General features: G+C 32.1%; 2 protein-coding genes across 6 annotated transcripts; one reads left to right on the forward strand and one right to left on the reverse strand.

Annotated features, from left to right (window-relative positions):
* Window positions 1–4,211: 4,211 nt before the first annotated feature.
* On the forward strand, window positions 4,212–17,882 carry LOC129918683 (major facilitator superfamily domain-containing protein 8). 5 transcript variants are annotated; one of them, XM_055999365.1, is made up of 7 exons: window positions 4,212–4,878; window positions 15,129–15,501; window positions 15,563–15,806; window positions 15,860–16,122; window positions 16,184–16,335; window positions 16,400–17,029; window positions 17,261–17,882. In XM_055999365.1, exons 2-7 carry the CDS (start codon window positions 15,310–15,312, stop codon window positions 17,457–17,459), a joined length of 1,680 nt encoding a protein of 559 aa, XP_055855340.1. In that variant the 5' UTR covers window positions 4,212–4,878; window positions 15,129–15,309; the 3' UTR covers window positions 17,460–17,882. The 5 variants fall into 5 exon arrangements, with proteins under 5 accessions (XP_055855340.1, XP_055855343.1, XP_055855342.1 ...); XM_055999368.1 differs by having other exon boundaries at window positions 15,217–15,501; XM_055999367.1 differs by lacking the exon at window positions 4,212–4,878 and adding an exon at window positions 12,818–12,918.
* Window positions 17,883–18,072: 190 nt separating this feature from the next.
* Window positions 18,073–20,527, reverse strand: LOC129918574 (solute carrier family 22 member 3-like). Its single transcript, XM_055999185.1, has 6 exons — window positions 20,261–20,527; window positions 19,947–20,187; window positions 19,786–19,889; window positions 18,636–19,417; window positions 18,396–18,577; window positions 18,073–18,297 (listed from the first exon to the last, which is right to left on the reverse strand). The coding sequence occupies exons 1-6, from the start codon at window positions 20,455–20,457 to the stop codon at window positions 18,103–18,105; spliced, it is 1,701 nt and encodes a 566-aa protein (XP_055855160.1). The 5' UTR covers window positions 20,458–20,527; the 3' UTR covers window positions 18,073–18,102.
* Window positions 20,528–20,716: the final 189 nt, after the last annotated feature.

Raw genomic sequence — 20,716 nt, forward strand, 5'->3', positions numbered from 1 at the left:
ATGTGGTAATCTCCCGATTTCAAAAAATATTTTTTGGCAACACTGATGGCAACACCCAAAATACATGTGCATAACTTTTCAAATTATTGATGCCGATTACTGTCAAAAAAATGTACAACCTTGATATTTATTATTATATTTTTTATGTAAAGCCTAGTACGCAGATCGAAAAAAAAAACAAATTTTATTTCTTCAATTTAAATCTCTAGTCTCTACAAAACATTTTTTATCCCGCGCAAAATTGTGTCATTATTTGTCTGCTTAAAATTAAGTGGAGACCTTACAGCAGCGGCTCCAAATATTTAAATTTTGCGCGTCAACTGCGTACTGCTTGGAAAAATATTCAAGACACAATTTGTCCCGAGAAAAAATTTGTATGAGAAATACAATTTTTCCCGATCTGCGTACTAGGCTTAAGGAAACGATTATATGCGGTAAAAATCGATTATGATAGATTCTGTGAAATACCAATATCAGTAATGCCAAAGCCAATTAACAATTATTTTGTATTTTTGTTGTTTCCCGTTTTGGCTGCAATGAAGCATGTATTCGAATTTAGAAATAGAGACATCTTGCAGGTCTGCGCTGCATGCAGAGCCCGTGTTATTTTATTTTGCTGCAGAGAAAAAAATGCACGTCTGTTTATTCAATTATTCTATTTTGAGATGGACAACTAAACCTCAAATATCTCCACTCCAGGCACGTAGCCAGGGGGGGGGGGGGGCTTGGGGGGGGTTGAAGCCCCCCCCCAAATGATTTTCAAATTATACAAATTTTAATAATGTTCTTCGTCCTTTTTTATTAAAAGGACTAAAAAGCAATTTCTTTTAATAGGTGTGTTTTTTACTACGACTGGGTTAAATTTTACAAAAAACACAGTCGGGGCTAAGCAATTTACATTTTAAATACAACAAAAACTTAGCCCCTTGGCCTTAGTTAAGCCGAGGGGCTAAGGTGGCCTCAAATTAGCCCCTCGGTTGAGGAATCTTGTATTTAACAAGTAAATTGCTTAGCCCCGACTGCGTTTTTTGTCCAATTCAGCCCAGTCGTAATAAAGAATACATCTTATGTCTAAAACATATAAGTAGGTACTAATACTATTACTTATTATTACTACATTAAGGTGTAATAACACCTTGTAAACCACGAAATCGAGCGTCATTTTCATCAGCGTATAAAACAAAGAAGAAATATTATTTTCTTTTGGTGTTTGTTTCGTTTAATTAAGTATGTTAATAGGTAACAGAATAGGCTAATGTAAAATTTTTTAATGATGTGAAATTTTTTAAATGGCGGTGTAGTTCAGGATGATGGCAAAATCCTGTGCTTCCATCGGGCGACCAACTAACTCCTACGGTTTTGAACCTATCGGGCTGAAATTTTTTGTGAAGCCTAATAATATTATTCCCTAGTGAAGTACGTAGGATTTTTTTGAAATATTAAAATTTAACGATTTTTGGTCTTTTTTTAACGAATTTTGTTTTTTGAAATGAAATATTTTTTTTTCAAACTAATGCCATTTCTTTAAAAATTAATATTTTAAAAAAATCCTACGTACTTCACTAGGGAATAGTATTATTAGGCTTCACAAAAAATTTCAGCCCGATAGGTTCAAAACTGTAGGAGAAAGCTGGTCGCCCGATGGAAGCACAGGATTTTGCCATCATCCTGAACTACACCGACATTTAAAAAATTTCACATCATTAAAAAATTTAACATTAGCCTATTCTGTTACCTATTAATATACTTAATTAAACTTTTAGTCACGGTAATGATTTGAAATGGTATCCTATTTTAGAAATATAAGTCGATGAATCTGTAAAACTAGTATAGAGATCCTCTCTTCACAGCTCTCGATTACAACAATTTTTAAAAAATACATCTGAATGATATGAAGTCGTTCAATCGGAATTGCCGTCTCATTTTAGATTTTGCTCAAACTTTGTAGGGATGTTCTCTAGGACTGTAAGGAAGCACATCCATGACGATTTAATTTTAAGTTGAGTGGTTTCCCCGCTACCCGCATTTGAACTTTTAGTAAACGTCATTTTCATGTTACTATAGTTTTGCGACTATTGAAGATATCTTTTTGTTTAAAACGGCATTTTAAAGCTTGAAATTATAAATTTTTGAATTAATATTAAAAAATCATGTACCTACTAATTTTACCTGAATTTGAAATTTTGAAAAACTGTTATTTTGGTTATTTTTCATGGCTTTTGACTCATTGACTGGCTCCAGAACCTTGGCTATTATAGATATGTAGGAGGCTTATACTTACCAAATATTAAATATAGATATTTTTCAACAAAATAAATCTTAAACCAACTCGAAAGCTGTACTCCTTGTGCAGCAATTTCGAAAATTGTTTATGATTCAGGGTAATACGTAATTTTTTAATATTTATTCAAAAATAACTATTCTTAACCTTTAAAATGCCGTTTCAAACAAAAAGTTATCTTCAATAGACGCAAAACTATAATAATATGAAAATTACTTTTACCAAAATTTCTGGTTTATGAATGTTTTTTATGAATCCATCTTGCCATAATATGCACTTAAAGTATGCGTTTTCAAGTGCATTTTACGTACAGAAGGCAGTATTTATACCGTTTTGAACTTAACCTTTTCGTATTGTGGAAGAAAATTCAATCATATGGTATCGTTTTTTTTTTCTGGAATCATCCTTATTTAAGGAAGTGCAGTTTTAGTGCACTTTATTTTGGACTTAGATGACTAGACTCTGCAAGTATTTCACATCTAATACATCCGAATTTAAGAGCCATCCAAGATGGAAATTATTTTATGTTATCAACAGATCCACATAATGGCTGTGGGTTCTTATCTTAGTCCATCATGTCTCATGAGTATTTTGCATTAAAACAAGAAAACAGCATGTCGATTTGTCGATGATGAATCTCATGGAACTAAAACCAAGACAATCGGATTTCCTGAAAATGAGTTTTACATGAAAAAACACTATTCATAATTTGAAATTAAGAATCGTCATAGCAACTTTCTGGGATGGTTTATGAACAAAAAAATCATGTTGATTATCTACTGTTTTTATTACATTTAGCATGTAGTATGTAGGCAGTCTTTAAATTATAACAAAATTGTTCACAAGATTTTGAACCAAGCCCCCCCCCCCCCCCCCCCCCGAAACGAAATCCTGGCTACGTGCCTGCTCCACTCTCCCATGAATGATTTTAAAAATATTTCACACACCTAACAAGCTCAACGCAACTTTTCATTTGATTCCAAATTCATCTCTGTACACTCGGGGCCATGGTTCCAAAGTGAAATGGACATTCCCTTTACCTTTTGACAAGAATGTCAAAAAAAAAAAAAAACAAAACCCTCTGCAAGAAAAATTTAACCAAGTCCCAGATCCCATTACATTTTTAACAGCTGAACATTTTTTATTCACCTCAATAGTATACAAAATTTACAGGGGGCTTACTATTTAACGCAATTCACACACGGCTTAAATTATTTTATAGCAGCTGTCAGTTTCAACTATCATTTTCGAAATTCGAAAAACACTAATGTGTGAATAGCATAACTCTAGGAAAACTTGTTTTTTAGTCGAAAATAGACACTAGGGGTATTTATGCAAAGGTGTAAACTTCGGGTAAACCTGGTAAAATGAAAAATTTCGTAAAAATGTCAAACTCATACAAAATTTCGACTTTATTTACCTCTTTATTACGAAGTTTACCAGGCTCACCCAAAGTTTATACCATTTCATGAATACCCCTCCCCTACTATATAGTTTATGTTTTGAAAAGCGTATACAGATCCACGTCAGTGGAATTTTCGTTTTCACTGTAGTTATCAAATTTCGAACTCGAATTTCTTCTTGGTTCTTGCCTGAACTATCTATCAAATTTCATAATTTTTGCTATTAAAGAGGAACCGGAATCAGATTTTTATGGCAACTGAATGTTGTTTTTCAATTTAAATTATTTCTTTTTTTAAATTGCGTACGCTATTTTCTTGTCTTCTTGTTGGATCTCATTTGAACAATATTTTTCTCTGCCTGATAGATTGCGCTCTGAGTTGAGGCTCGCTCTTGTATCTTTTTTTGTACTTGTATGAATAAAGGTATCTCAATTCTTACCAGCTGTTAGTAAATGCACTTGTAATAGTGCTGGGCTAGAGCCATTGCTAGCCTCCAACTCAGTATTCACATTCAGTATCTTTTGAATACTCATTGCTGCCGCATGGGTTGGCTTGTTGTTTGAGTAACAAAATTGTTTTCAAATTTTCGAACAAAAAAGAAAAAGACGAAGACTTTTCGCATTCGCGTCCCAACCACTTGAGATTTGACAGAAAAGTGAAGGCTATTTCTGCCGGTTTTTCGCAATTTTTGCTAGTTATTGTTGTTGTTTGCATATGCTGTATATTCTTTGTTGCTAGTTCGAAAAGCCTCAAGTCCAAGTGTTTTGTTTTGTCGTCGATTAAAAGAGAGATATAGGCTCTAGGCTATAGCTAGTGCTCCACTTGACGCGATCTATAAACAACAGTTTTTCGCGTATGATCAATCGAAACGCAAAGCAAAGATCATCGGCAGCGACAGCGGCGTGGCACTTCTTGATACAAGAGAAAAAAAAAAGTAATAGCACCTCATAGTTAAGTGAGTGTAGTGCTCGATCGTGTGTGATATAGCTACGACAAAATAAGTTTGCGTTTCGCATTCATTTTGTTGTGAAGCATAAATTATACTGAGTTGATAACATTTCGATTATACTTTGTGTTATCAGTCGTCATCATCATCGCTGATCGCGTAACTAGGCGATCTTCTATTTTTATATTTCGATATAATTTTCGTGATATTATTTTAAATTTACGGGGAATAAATTCATTTCCAAAAAGGTGAGAACATGGGTGAATTAAAAATACATTTGGTGAATCTGGGTGACAGAAAAGATAGCGTTGTTTATTTTTTTTTTTTTTGCTGTTTTGTGTTGTTTCATTGTCTTTTTTTTTAGTTGTTTTTTCTTTGTTTTTATTTAATACAAAACGGAGGGTGGAAAAGATCGGGTATCTTTTTTGTGTTTTGTTATTCTTGTCACAGATGGATGAGTGAGTGGCCGCGATCACGCTAAGTTTGAGTGTGTGCTAGACAGGGTTACCATCATTGTAATCTTTGAAGTTATACATCTTTTTCGGCGTTTGTATCAGAGTGAAAATTTACATTTACTATTTTTTGACAGTTGCCATTTTAAAATGTAAAATTTGAAATCTAACCCGTTTGACATTATGTGTGTTCAACGACGCTGTTGTGGACTGTTTCGGACAGAAAAAAAACAGCTTTTTGCTGTCCATTGAGATTTTTCTGATTTGAACTGTTCTAGTTTCCTGTTCATTGACGTTGTCTAGAACAGTTTAGAACAGGATTTTCTATTCTTGCTTTTGAGTAAGAACAGGTTAGAACAGATTCGTGAGAACTGTCAAAAGCAAAGCTGTCATTTTCTTGTTTATGTTTTGATTTGGTTGTGCTAATATTTCTCGTGTCCTAGGGGTTTTTGCATGTAATAATTAACAAAATATTTTTTAATAACATTTTCACAGTAAAACACAAAAAAAAATAAGAAAATAGATATAAACGAGAAACAAAAAGCGAAAAATTCACACAATTTACAAATTGTTTTTTTTTTTTTTATTTTGACAATTGACGTTTAAAAAACTGTTCTAACTTGTTCTGACGTTTCTCACGAAACTGTGCTTTCCTGTTCTGATCTAAAAAAAACTCTGTCCTCTGCTTCATTTTGAAGTTTTTGCTTGCTTGAGATAGAAATAGTGAAGTAGGGCATCTCTTTCTGAGCATGAAGTGCGAGTGGAAAAGTAGAACAGACATGTAAAAATATGGCGTAGGACTGAGTCCTATATTAACACCGTTTTTTAAGAATCAATAGGTAGACACATTTGACATTTCAGATATTTCACAGTTACAGTTGCTGTCAAATAAGAAGACATATGAAAATACTAAAATTCAAGTGACATCATTAAAATAGAGGGTGGATATGGATAGTACCTCTTAGTTCTGAATATTTTGAATGGCGCCCAACAAAACAAAACAAAAAAAATGTTTCGTGTTGGTAACCCTGGTGGTAGCATTTTCTTTTTGTTTGTGCATTTTTATTAAAACTCGAATAATAAGAGTGTGAAACAGAAAGAGAGGAAGGAGTAAAAATGAAGAAAAAAACAGGAAATTATAAATCCAGAAGATGAAAAAAAAAAATCAATAAAGAAAAGAAAAAACTATAATCTCGATTTTGTTTATAAATAGAAAACTGTAGGAGGGGGTCACATCAGTTCGATACCTACTGTGAGAGCAGACATCAGCATAAAACTATGAAAGAACTATTATTTTTTGGCAAATAATAGAATCATGAAGCATATTCTGAGTTCTGACATTAATGATGATCATAGAACTGTCAGATAAAAAAAAATTTGCACAAAAAACAACATTGTTTTGCAACAATTTATGTACATGCAAATTTCATTATTTACAATAATTTGTTTGTTTTCAAGAAAAAATAATAATTTTATTTATTTAAATTCTGTCTATTGTTTAAAGTGAACCGTGTGCGGACTTTAAACCCTTGACACATAAAAATCGAATCTATACAAACATGCCACTGGCTAGGCTACCACACTTGAAACTTGAATTTATAAAAATATCTTAGTGGTGAATATTGCGTTAAATGGGGAATGCCCATGCCAACAGAGAGAGCGGTTATAACAAGTGCGATCAAAATGATCTTTTTTTTTGTCTGTTTTTGTTGTTGCTATTGTCTTTATTTGAATTGTTGTTTATGAAACGTGACGATACGATGCGGCAAATAAAGGCGCTACATGCGATGACCTTATGCAAAATTTTTGTTTTGATTTTTATTTGCCGCACAAAATGCTGTATAATAAACCCACGTTTGTAGATATTTTTCATGCTAATTAAGTTACTTTTAGCACGTATTAGGAGGTGAATGTGAATGCATGTGTGGAAAACCCAACCAACTGTCAGATTGACAATTTTGTGTTCGATTGAAAAGTTATTTTGACTGCGTTTCTTTGGAAGTAGTAGACTACTCATGGGTAAAAATGTTTTCATCCTGTGTTTTTATGCAAAAGAACAAGTGTTATAATGATTGTTAATGATTGTACTAGATCTACTAATAACTCATGAGTAGTTAACCACCTAAAAAGGAACGTGGCTTTTATCAAAAAACAATTTTTAAATCTAGTATACTACCAACTACACATGCAATCAACTCGATCAGAAGATCATTGTGTTAATAAGTTGTAGTACTAGATCTACTTATCATCTACTCATGAGTAGTTTACCCCTGTCAAAGGATACGGGGCAATTACCTACTATTATTGCATTATTATAGAGTTAAAATAAAATTGAACTTATAATAATTATTTTTGCCCGAAATTGGACTTCGGTTTTTGTTTTGTTAGAAGCCAGTTTTAAGTGCATAAATACCAATCAGGTGCTACTCGAAATGTGCATATGTAATTAGAATTATTTAACATTTCGTGACAAACGTGAAGTTTCAACTCATAACATGCTATTACTTAAAAATCGTAAAAGTTACATATGATTATCATGAATGTAATTAAATAAACTTTACTTAAATTTATCATATAAGTTATTGGTTTCGTGTCAAAAATTTTATTGAGATATTAACAAAGATTATGAAAGCAGAAATGCTTTAAACGCGGTGTCCGTGTTGGTTTAATTTCGCTTCTTATTTTACAAAGGCAACAGTAGCTTCTGTAAATCTTTATAGAAGCAAAATTTCTATTTGGGTGTTAATACTGATTGTATAGCAACAATGGGGACGTTTTGCAAAAAGTTGAAAAGCAACCATTTTAAAATTTTCAAAAACGTTCTAAAAACAATTTTCTGTTCTTCTCTTTTGGAGATGGTAGGCAACTCATGAGTAGATTATTTTTTTAGATCTAGTACTACAATTAACACATACTCTTCTGCTCGAGGAGATATGAATGTGTAGTTGTTGTACTAGATTTGTACTCATGAGTATACTAACGACGCTATTAAAAAATAAAGGTTTTTTTTTGTAATTTTTAAAAAATTGACACTTGTGTGACAAACGCCTTAGGAAACCGATATCCATTTGTGTCAAAATTGTCCCTGCGACACACTTATTGGCATTGTTTATGATTATTATATTTTTGTCATTAGATAATATAAATGTGCAACATTGTATTAAGAAAAGTACTTATATTTAAATAATTTATTTCTGATAAACGAATTGACAATATTGTTATACATATTTGCAAAAGTTAACTGCAAATTAAAGGACTTCACGAAGAAAAGATTTAAATAAAGATAAGATTTAGAAATTTCACAATACCAAACAATCTTAAGATAAAATCAAATCTTTGTTTATTACTTTACTTACATCACTAATACCACAATTAGGAAGTTCAAATATTAAATACCTACTTTTGATTGCAAGTTGGTATTTAGTACTTTGAAAGATAAAATAACTTTAAATAGTATAAACACACGTTTTTATTTCTTGATTCACCTACTTGTTAATCAGAAATATGCAATTCACTCTCTGAAATGATAAGATAAATGAATTTTTTATTTCATTTTTAATAGTTTCTTAATTTGCACTTTCATAATTATCACAAAATTTATCTCTTAATCTTTAAAGTTCTATGCTATAACGATTTCAATATAAAACATAAGTAGGTATATGATTTAATTTAACTGTCAAAAATCTGTGGTTTTGATCTATGCCAGTTTTATACAAGTGTTATAGCGATTGTGTCTTTTGCAGTTTGTAAATTTAAAGTGGAAACCTAGGTTGAGGATTATGCTATGTTTAACTCTGCAATTTAAAATTTTTTTTAATAGGTTTGTTTGTTTACTTTATCTGCAGATTTTATCGAATGAATTAGAGTTTTTTTTTGTTATTTTGCATTTATTTCGTAACATTTTACTAAATCATCTCATTTATTCAGAAAAATCAACAGCAGATGTTAGTTGTAATAATAAATAACTTTCAAGTGTGTTTATTGCAATAAAATCTAGTACATTCTTGAACCTATACAATATAAACCTGTACTTTATTTTATTTTCTCTTCTCCTTTAGGGCCTGGCTACACAGTGTTTTGCCCAATCACGTTCCAATTCACATTTTCTAGGAACAAACGTCAAAAAGAGGAAAATCCTCACCCCTCTTGCCTACAAACTGACTGGTTGGGCGATTGAAAAATCACCGTGTAGCCCGGCACTTAGAAGTTAGAACACAATTTACTCTCTACACAATTTAAATTAATTGTATATGCAAAAAAAGGCATCACAAATCAATACTATAAATACATATTATTTTATATAGCTATAATAGCTATTATTTTTGCCATCAATCAGTCAATTTATGGAGTCGTAGATCCTTTACAAATTAATGTTTTGCTTTCGTTTTTTAAATCGGTGAAATTGTTGGCAATTAAAAGAAAAACAATGTCACGTCCAATTTGAATAATAAATACACTGAACAAATTAAAATACTTTCAATTGTACAAGTTTTTGCATTCACATAAAAAATAGTTTTCAATTTTTTTTTAAATTGCTAGCTAAAGCAAAAATAGAGCTGATCTTGATCTTCTCTTTAAGTAATAAAATATATGTATAATAAGAAACTTATTTAAAAGTAAAATAGCTTCATTTGCCCTGAATGCAATCATTAAGTTGTAATAAGTTGTCAAAAAAGAAAATGAGTGCGTTCAGCACACCAAAATCGGTATGTTTGGGTATGTTTGATTTCCTCATTTTCGATTTCAAAGTAGATTTAGAGGAGATTTATTCTAAATACTGTTTTGAGGAGATTTATATTCGTACGGTAAATCACGTGATTAAATGAGATTAAGCGTAAATCTAGATTTAGGTGTCAGTGGAGAGGGGCATAAGTCAGGCTTCATTTTTATTACTATTGGTCAATCAGAATCTTGATTTTTTTCTCGGTTTCGGACATTATTTCGAAAAAGAATAAATCTCAGCAATGTTTCTACCTATTTAAACTTTTCTATGTTTTTTTCTCTGTGCATGATTTTTAAGTGGTAATAATACCACGTGCTATTGAATGTGAATTGATTTGCTTTCATCTTCCACAATTTATATATCAAGTTTTATTAAAATGCCCTGACTCGCGCAATGATTCAATTCAACGAAACATAACAAACAAATTAAATAATTTATTTAAAAACCAAACACGAAAGTGTATCGTATTGTAGAAGCAACCGGCAAAATTGTTTCATTTACAGTTAGATATAAATTTAATCCAAGGGGAATAAAGTTGAGTGTTAGTGAAAATTAATTTGATTTTAATTTTTAACTCTGAATAAAAACAAATCACTGAATGGATTCAATGTAGGCGAATGACTTTTGAGCTGCGAACTACGAATTCAATTTGGATTTGAATGGGCATAATTTTACTCATGACTAGATTACTTTTAATTCGCTGCTATTCTTATAAGAGTTTAGGGGGCTCTTAGGTGACAGAATCGTTTATCTGTCACTTCTTATCGATGCGTTTTTTTTTTTTTTTAATTTTAGGTAGCTTAAGATTTGCATATCGACTAAGAGCTTTGTTTTTTGATAGTTGAACATTTTGCTATCTTCGCGCTAAACTTTTTATTCAACTAGCTAGCCGACTTTTTATAAGTCTTGATAAAAAATAAAAATAAATTATCACCTTAGGTTCTCAAGGTCATTTTATAATGAGCGATATCAAAAACTTTACTCAAAATCTTACAGGTGTTTAATAGATGATAAAATGTTTACCTACATTTTTATTGTTTATTTTAGAGCTTTGCATGAGCAGATAAGTGTGTATAAACTTAATTATAGAAGTGTAAATTTTAATCATGAATATTCCTATTTAGTTTGTTCGAGTTTGATGTGGAAATATTATTACCTATGTTTTTCTTGCTTTTGTAGTTAAGAAATACAAAACAACTGAAATAGCTAGTTCACAAAGTTCATTAGCTTTTACAAGAATAATTTTTATTTAGTACTTGCGCTTTGTGAAAAAGGGCAAATGTCAAATTTGACATTACGATTTTAACATAAAAAAACAGCAGACGGGAGCACTTCATCATTTGGTAAAAGATTCATAAACTAGTGATAGGACTAGTGTTAACAGGTAATAGTACTAGATTTTGTTAAGTGCTATTTTATACATAAAAAAAGACCAAATGCCAGTTTCATCAAAGTAATTAATTATGTTTTCAACTGCAAAATTCATTATAGAAAAATTAGCCGCGTTCCTTTAGAGGTTGTAGTTAACTCTCATAACTAGATGATTAGTAGATCTAGTACCACAATCAACACATGATCTTCTACTCGAGGATATAGAAATGTGTAGTTGTTGTACTAGATTTCTACTCTTGAGTAAACTACCAATGGAACAGAGCAGAAATCTAGTACAATAATTCCACATTTAAACCTCCTCCAGCAGAAGATCATACGATGATCTGTACTAGTTCTAGTTTTTAATTTTAGTCTAGCTTTTAGCTTTCGCAGGTCGCAGCGATCCTAAAATCAGCAATGGAATTTGTTTGCATATGTCAATTTAATGAAATGAGTGCATCCAGCCCCAAAACTAACTGAGATTATAAATTTTTCATTAAAATTTATTTAAAAGGGGGAAACGGGAAAGTTAAGAAGATTTATTTATAGTCCCAGGGACCTATGTTTGACAGCTACGTAATAAATACTTTAAAAATATAGTAAAATTTTAAACAATTGTTTTTTCAAAGCACTGTATACAAAGTTCACCCCAACCATTATTTCAAGGTCATATGTGTTATACTAGGTCATTATTTCGTTTTATCTGTTTGTATCTCTCATTTTTCGCATAACAAAGCCAAATTGATTCACCACCAATAGAAACTTTTTCTCTTTGTTTCCCAATGTCAATTGACAATACTCAACAAATTGGTCGAGGTCATGGACCGAATCGATTTGCTCTCAACTTCCTCTTTGGAATTTCCTCTTTAATTAGTTAAAATCAGCTTTATAGGACTGGTACATAGTTGAGTGATCTAATTTGTTTTTTTATGCTGTAAAACCCATTGCATTTTTTTTTGTTTTTTACTTAATCAGAGTAAATCACTGAACCGATTGCATTAAAAACCACAAAAACCCAAAAAAAATCCTATCTCTGCAACAACATGAGAGCATACAAAAAGAGCCAAATTCTTTCGCATGCGTGGTTGCATGCACCTACATAATATTATGTTGTTGGAACTCGGAATACATTGCTTTGGTTTATTTTACTGTTTTCTTCTGTTTCTGGTTTTACTTGGGTTGTTGCCATTAATCAGTCGGTCGTTTGCCTCTCATAATGCAGAAACAACTTCTTATTTATTCCGGTTGACCACCCTAAATATACTCCAAAGTTGAATAGCAGGTTTCAAAAAGAACAATTTTTTTCTGATAAACTCTAACGATAAAGTCTCTTAAAGGAGCTCTATATCAGCAGTGTTTTATAGTATCAATTTGTTTATAGTGTCGGTTTCGTTTACTTTTCACAAAACGTCATAACCATCATATCAGCTTAGAATATTAAAGTGACTTGAAAAAGTGACATGTTGGTTTAAACAACTGACAGTTGATATAAATAAAAGTCTTAAAAGTCTTACATACGCGATAACAGCGTGAAATTTAGATTGAGTGTTTTAATATGGAACAATTTACTACCGACAAAAATGGTTTCAAAGTAAGAAATAGTACCAAAACTACTACAATTTTTAGTATAACCATTTAAAAAAGGCTTGCACCTTTAAAAACAAAAAATTCTTTAAGTAATCCGGTTTACCATGAAAACTAAAACAACTGACGAGTTTGTGATGTTATTTAAGAATTTGCAGGTTTGCATTTATTTTTGTTTATTTTTATTTAAAAAAAAAGTCGTTGTGTAAACATAGTCTCAGTTTGTAGACATTGTGGTTTGAAGTAATTGTGCAATGTGTAATAGGTGTATTTGCCCCTATATAGAAATGTGCAAATATCATATGTCACATGAGCTTGTCTACTGTCTATCTATCGTCCGGTATCTGTTACTGTGTGTTTTTTTTTTTTTTTAATTATACTCCTATAGTAACGCAAATTGATTGGAATTATTATTGGAGGCAGGTAATCTAGTAAAAAACGTCATTGTGGTAAGAGGGTGTGTTTTACATTTTTGTTTTGTTCATTCAAAGTTGTTGATATTGCAAGTAATATTTATTTTTTTCAACTAATTTGTTTAATGCAGAGAAATAAATAAGCGTGTAAATGAAAGCCTCTTGGGATTTGGGATATTTTGTTTTTACTCTGAAATCTGAATCAATGGAAAGTCTATTCAATTTGGAGTTTTTAAACTTCTGATTTTTCAATTTAATTCAGATAAATTTACAATAGCCATTCATAAAAGTACCTCCTTTGGAGTAAAATCATGAGTAAAAATCTAGTACAACAACTATACATTCCCATCACTTCGAGTGGAAGATCATGTGTTAATTGTAGTACTAGATCTACTCATGAGTAAACTACCACTTCCAAAGGAATGCTGCTATAAATAGAAAATTGTAGTAGAACAGTAGTAGCAAACATTGTAACCTACGCATGACTAAAAATCTAGTACAATCAATACATCCTATCTACTTGAGTAGAAGATCATTTGTTAATCGCAGTTCATATGAGAAGATGAAACCGGTAATCTAGTCCTTTTAGCTACAAATGCACTGTTGAATTACTTTCTCCAAATGTGCGTTCCATTAAAAATCACCACCACTGATTGACAAGCAATCGTTTCCTATTAGCCCCGTTCCTTTGGAGATGGTAGTTTACTCATGAGTAGATAATCTAGTACTTTTCTACTAGAACTATTTTTTTTTGACGAGTAGATGGGAATTGCATTGATTCGTTGAAAGTGCGTTCCAAACGAACAGAACTTTTATTAAACTACTTAAATTGAAATTATGACTGTGTTCTAGTACAATTTTTTAAATCACCTTTTTTTTTGAAAATTTGGTAAAATTTATTTCTCTTCAAACGAATTTAATTTTCTTACCAGTTTCAAATACAAGAACGAGTCTGTGCTACCCAGCAGTGCACTCAATTATAAACTAAGATTCACTCAATTTCATAAGAATTCCTAAGAAAAAATCCTTTGTCGTTTTTGTAAAATAGAAACCTTGAACTTTTTCTACTTTAACACCACAAAATACGTATACAAGTAGAACAAAACCTTACAAACAATGAGCAATAAGAAAAATATACCTACTCATTGTGGTTTCTTGTTGAATTATATTAAGTGTCCTCTAAGGATTTTATATAGAAATGTGAGAACAACAACGTGAGTTGTTTAGGTTTGTTTGCTTTCAAATTGACATTGACCCGACCTAGAAATGCTTCACGTTCACTGTATGAGCTACTGCATTGAAAGGGCAAGGACATAAATATTTTTTTTTGTGTTTACTCGCATATTAAGTGGTAATAATAAATAATGCCATCGACATGACATATCGTATAGGTATGGCAGCAGGTTCTATACTGCCGTGACCCGTGATGCATAAATAAGTGACTTTTTGGATGAACACGTAAGGTTTAGGGTGGTGAAAACGATGATTACATTTAATCATCACTTCAAATTCCTTACACAACTGGGTGTAATTATGATAAACTGGAGATGCATCGCTATTTTAATGATAGATATGACGTTACGTTGGTTTTCACATTCTCGTGATACCTGACGGGTGTGGAAGCGTGTGACGTTTAAATGACATTTATTAGGAAAGAATTCTTATCAACTTTTTATAAATGCGATTTTGAAACGTGGGACATTTGCAATACTTTTAGAAATTTGTAGAAGCTTAAGCCCAGGTTAAACATGGTTTAAACTACGTTTAGGCATGGTTTAAACTAGATTTAAACATGGTATAAACTAGGTTTAAGTTCTTAACTTACCTATCTGGATGAACAAGCTGGTGTTCAACTGAGTTCTTATTAATCTTGTCTTCTTACAACTTAATACATTTTTCTCATAATTCCAAAAAATTGTTATCAACGCTAAATATTGACTTTTTTTCTATTACAGAATGATGTGATAAATAAAATATAAACTGATCTCTTTGCACTCAAAAACCTGCAAATTCTCAGACTGAATTAAAAAAATACTTATATAGCTATCCCAAAATAGAAACCATAAATCCAAAAATACACATAGAAACCAGCGCCACCTATCTCCTTCACACTAAAAACACACAATCATCATCACAATGGAATGGTTTCGTAAAATACGCGAAAGCATCAAACCCTCCAAATTACCTGAAAATGTCGACGATGGACTGGAAACACTGGAAGAATACAACAAACGTTGGGTGTCAGTTCGTGTCATATATTTCACCATGTTCCTGATGTCACTTGCTTTCAGTATAATTCTAACTGGTGTATGGCCATTCTTGGATAAGGTGAGTGTATCCGTGTAGACGGGCTTTAAATTCTTAAATGCTTAATTATTTTTCTCACCAGCTAGATCCGAAAGCGGGTAAAGAATTTATGGGTCTTGTTGTGGCAGCCAATCCTTTGGGACAAATGATTTTTAGTCCGCTCTTCGGCTATTGGCAAAATAAATCTGGTACAATGAGGATACCACTTTTATGCTCATTGACAACTTTCTCGGTTGCCAGTGCCATATATTCGTCCTTGGAATTGGTGCCAAGTCATGTGAAATATTGGATGTTGGGATCGAGATTCCTTATAGGAGTTAGTTCGGGTAAGAACAATAAAATTGTACTAAAAGAGTGATGCCAAATCTCATTTTTATAGCCAACATTGCTGTATGCCGTTCGTACTTATCATCTGCGACGAGATTAAGTGAACGCACTGGTGCGGTATCAATGATTTCGTTGGCCCAGGTCTTGGGCTTTATTGTGGGGCCTGCGTTACAAGCAGCCGTTACACCGTTAGGTAGCCAAGGCTTTAGAATACTTTGGGGAAGTGTGATTTTGAATATGTACACAGCTGCTGGATGGATCAATGTTTTGATGGGAATTGCCAATATTATTATGTTTATGCCAAATATTTTTGAGGTAAGTTTGCTCCTATAAATATGCAATGTTTACTATTATCATCTTTAAAATTGCTTTTAAGGAACGAAAAGTTGCAGCTCGTGAAATTATGATAATGCAAGGTAGAACCTCAGAGAAGGAAACTTGGAAGGCCATGAAACCGGATTATGTCTCAGCATGGACATTGATTGTAGCCTTTTTCGTTCTTGTGTTTAACTTCGTTCTTCTTGAGACGTAAGATCTTTTTTGAGATTTTTATAACAGTTTTTTTTTAATAAATCTCTTAATTTTATAACAGTTTGGGAACATCACTCACAATGGATCAATTTGCATGGTCCAAAGAGCAATCCCTATGGTACATGGGAATTCTTCTATCCGTTGGCGCAGTTATAGCATGCGTTACATTTGTAGCCATAAAACCCCTTTGTAAGATGTTCCGAGAAGAATACGTCCTTATCTGGGGTGGTTTCTCACTTATGGTCCTCGGACGTGTATTGTACATTCCTTGGGGTAGCGGTCCTCCAAAAATTGCAGAAGTTTTCAACATAACCATTCCTCTGGGAGCACATGGATTAAATAACTCAATTTACGATAACCCCGATAGTGAAATCTATCTTGGCTGTCCCAAAACACAGGAATGGTGTGTTGATACCCCAGCTTTAACCTTAAACCAATTTATTATTGGTTTTGCTTTCACTTCAATTGGTTACCCTATCGGAGTAACTCTTATTCAAACGATATTTTCAAAAATCCTTGGCCCAAGACCTCAAGGTGTTTGGATGGGAATGATGACTGGAGCTGGCTGTTTATCTAGAGTTTTGGGACCAATTTGTGTTGGTTCAATATACACACGGTTTGGAACATATTGGACATTTGGAATGACGGGAACTATGATGATGATCTCGATGGTGTGGTTGTTACTTTTCAAGTGAGTTTACGCAGTAAATTTAGGCCACGTTCCTTTTTAGGTAGTAGTCATGAGTAGGTTATTAGCAGATCTAGTACTAAAATTAACACATGATCTTTTGCTCAAAGTAGATAGAACGTGTAGTTGCAAGTACTAGATTTCTACTGATGAGTAGTCTAACAAACTCAAAGGAACGTGGCTCTTGTGTGCTAAAATAATAATTCTGCTATAATCTAATACTTTTTCTTCCAGACAACGATTAATTCCACCGGAAGTGGAAAAACACGCCCCAGTAGAAATGCAACCATTGAATGTTGTTCTATTGGAAAATGGACAAAAGGATTCAACTTTAGAAACAAACAGTAATAATGAAGTTTTAAATCAGGAATCGAAAGATGGCGAAATTCTCTTGCCTAACAGTAAAAGTGTAACCATTGTACCAAAAACGTAGTAGATTTAAGTATTAGGAATTGATTTAATTTTTTTTTGTTTTACATTATTTTTTATGAAAGTTCATTTTTTATTTTTTCTTATATATTATTTACCATTGTAATATTAATACTTATATATATTTTTTAAAAATAAATTTAAGGTTAAATATACTGCCCGATTTGTAATCGATTTTTTTAAGAGATTTAAAATAAAAAAAATTATGGAAATTTGTTATAAATTGGATACACTGGACATTCATTACTTAAATTTTGTACTTATTTTTTTCCTGTAAGAAACTAAAAAATCTGAAAAATCAATTTAAAATTTCGACATAAATTGCGGCGGTTTCTATGGGTTGGGCCCTTTACCGAAACAATCATAAGTGACAGCTGTCAAATTTCAGAGTCTCCACTTGGCATTATTTAAAAAGTTCACTATTCTTCGGACGTCTGACATATAAGAATTTAAAGAGTGAAGTCTGTTTTCAAACAAAGAAATGTTACCATTTTACCAAAATTGTAGTATATTCAACTACTTTTTTTTTCTTTTTACATATTTTAAGTATACATTTAATACAAAGTACATTAACCAATTTTTTAAGAGATTTTTTATAAAAAAAAATTGGTAACTTATTTCTTAAATTTGTGCCAACCTGGAACGTCTTAAACTTTTGAAGACAACAACTTGTCCTTCGTCTCTGGTTCGACATTGACTTCTTTTTTTCCAATCATTTCTGCCTCATGCAGGGTTGCCGGCAAGACACTGCCTTTTGTTTCTGGAAGTGAAAAAACCAAAAACCCTGCTATGAACGCACTGCTTGCAAAAAGAATTGACGGTCCTGACACGTAATATTTTGCCTGTGAAAAAATAACAAAATTATAATAAAGTAAGTAATATGTCAAATTGAAAAATGGGAACCACTCTAATAAAAAATTTGAATCTTATACTTATTTACCAATAACGGCGCCTGTGGTGCGACGATGGACCCTATTCGTCCAATCGTTGAGCAAAACGAAACCAATGAATTACGAGTAGTCGTTGGGAATAGTTCAGTCGTTAAAATGTTCAAACATTGAAATGATGCACTGATACTTAATTTCCCACAAAGATTCAATATAATCATTAGATCATGAGAACCTATGAATAAAAAATACTTTTAAATGAAAAAGCTTTTGACAAGATATCTTTGTTATACTTGGATTTACAAAAGCCATCAATGCAATCGAAATTCCAGTCAAAAGTAAAAACCCAGATAATGAGTACCTTCTACCAAAGCGATTTATCGTCAGTGATGGCAACAAAGTACCTGGAATTTCCACCAAACCAGCGAACATAAAACTGTAGTATTTATTTCCACCAAGACTAGCCGAATTAATTGTTAGTCCAAAGAACAAAAAAACATGCGTAAACCATAAAAAGTTACAAGTTAATATTCTCCGAGGGAATATTTTGAAAGCATCCCAAACTGGAGAATTATTGTTATTTTTTGTTTCGTTAACATCTGCCAAGTTTTGTCGATTAAATTCAAGTAATTTTTCAATACTCGATTCTGATAGTTTGCGTTTATTGTTTTTTGCAGCTTTTCGAAGAACTTTAATAGCTTTTTCTTCTTTCCCTAAAGAGAGTAACAATCGAAAGCTCTCTGGAAGTAGCCATGGCAGTGCTATAAATCCTAAGGCTGGAATGTAAAATACTTGCTCCAACAACCTCCAGTTATTGATGTTTTTAGCTGCGATAGCAGTTACTACTTTAGCAATACCAGAAGAAAATGGTAGGCAATTACTAGCATGTACTCGAATCTTGGGGCCTAAGCTTTCAAGAATTAGAACAAAAGTTGTTCCGAAAATAGCTCCACCTAGGAAATTATCAAGAAATCCTAACATGGCAAAAATGTAATAGTTTGGTGAAAATGACCGAAGAATTCCCATAATTGCACTGGATACTCCTCCATATGTCAAGACTGCTACCCGGCCATATCTTAATAAAAAAAAATATGTAAAAAATAATGTTTTCCAAGAAAATAAAAATCATGGGATCAGTTGTCTGTTTCGTGATTGTCTTGATTGCGATTGTACTAGAACATAATGGTTATGATAGCTGCCTTCTGTAGTAGGTGGTAGACTGTACATGAGTAAAAATCTAGTACTACCAACTACACATTCCTTTCTCCTCTAGAAGAAGATAATGTGAAGATTGTAGTACTAGATTTACCTACTAAACAACTACTCAAGATTAGTCTACCACCTGTGAAGAAATACGACCAATGAAACAAATGAAATGAAATAGAAGTTTAATAACGAATGTGATGACAGTTTATTAGGTGTTTTTCAAATTTAATACTTCACCTGTCAGAAAAATATCCACCCCAAAATAATCCCAAAAATTGTGCCAAATTTGTTATTGAACCAATCATTGCAAGTTTCCATTCGTCTGAACAAAATATGTTGAACTGTCAGATCAATCATTAAAATTATTCGTTCTTTTTATTAAATAATCATTAACTTACGTCATGGGAGATGGTAACTTTCTCATCTCTGAATATTAAACCATTGTCACAATCTATTTCCAAATCATTATCGTAATTCTCAGAGTTACAAAAGTACTGTCCGTCACTTCTTGTTGTGTTGAAAGGCTTATAACGTTGACACTTCTTGAGATTACCATCAATAGCTTTGGGTATTGAAAATTCTGTCCATGGTTGTTGGTATGAAGAACTTTCTAAACCATCACATTCTGGAACTTGACATCTAATTACAAATATTGAATTAACTGTTTATTTTCGTATGACGTCATATGCCAAATACAAATAGAGACACAGACCTATACACGACTGGACCGGCAGTAAAAAGATATGAATATTTCATATTCGTATGAAATATTCCCACAGTAAAAGCAAGGAAAAATTGAAGGACCCGAAATGTTCCAAACTGTCCGATTTTAAGGAAAATGTCATCCAAAACAAAAGGATGGGATTCCGAAGAATCTTTCTCTGCACAACCGTTTTCTTTTGAAGACATTTTAACTTAATTTTTTTTTTTAATTTTTGAGTGTTTCACATTCTTTTTTCTAACATCAGAGATAATAATCTGAATTGATAAGATGTGTAAATATTGTACTAGAAGATTTATTGTTTTATCTTTGTTTATATTCTAAAAAAAAACTCTAGATGTTAAAATGTTGATGATAAAGCAATTTACTTAAATTCTAAAAAAAACATATAATTATGAAGTAAAATATTGAAATATTTTAAGAAAATTGAAACAATGATGTGAGCGA

This window comes from Episyrphus balteatus, chromosome 4, assembly GCF_945859705.1.
Source record: "Episyrphus balteatus chromosome 4, idEpiBalt1.1, whole genome shotgun sequence".
NCBI classification, from domain to species: domain Eukaryota; kingdom Metazoa; phylum Arthropoda; class Insecta; order Diptera; family Syrphidae; genus Episyrphus; species Episyrphus balteatus.

Coding starts and splice junctions, on each gene's coding strand:
- LOC129918574 (XM_055999185.1), bottom strand. CDS start 20,457: ATGTCTTCAAAAGAAAACGGTTGTGCAGAGAAAGATTCTTCGGAATCC. Junction 19,890..19,946: donor AAGTTACCATCTCCCATGAC/GTAAGTTAATGA, acceptor TTGATCTGACAG/TTCAACATATTTTGTTCAGA. Junction 18,578..18,635: donor GATGGCTTTTGTAAATCCAA/GTATAACAAAGA, acceptor TTTTATTCATAG/GTTCTCATGATCTAATGATT.
- LOC129918683 (XM_055999365.1), top strand. CDS start 15,310: ATGGAATGGTTTCGTAAAATACGCGAAAGCATCAAACCCTCCAAATTA. Junction 15,502..15,562: donor TATGGCCATTCTTGGATAAG/GTGAGTGTATCC, acceptor TTTTCTCACCAG/CTAGATCCGAAAGCGGGTAA. Junction 16,336..16,399: donor AACTTCGTTCTTCTTGAGAC/GTAAGATCTTTT, acceptor ATTTTATAACAG/TTTGGGAACATCACTCACAA.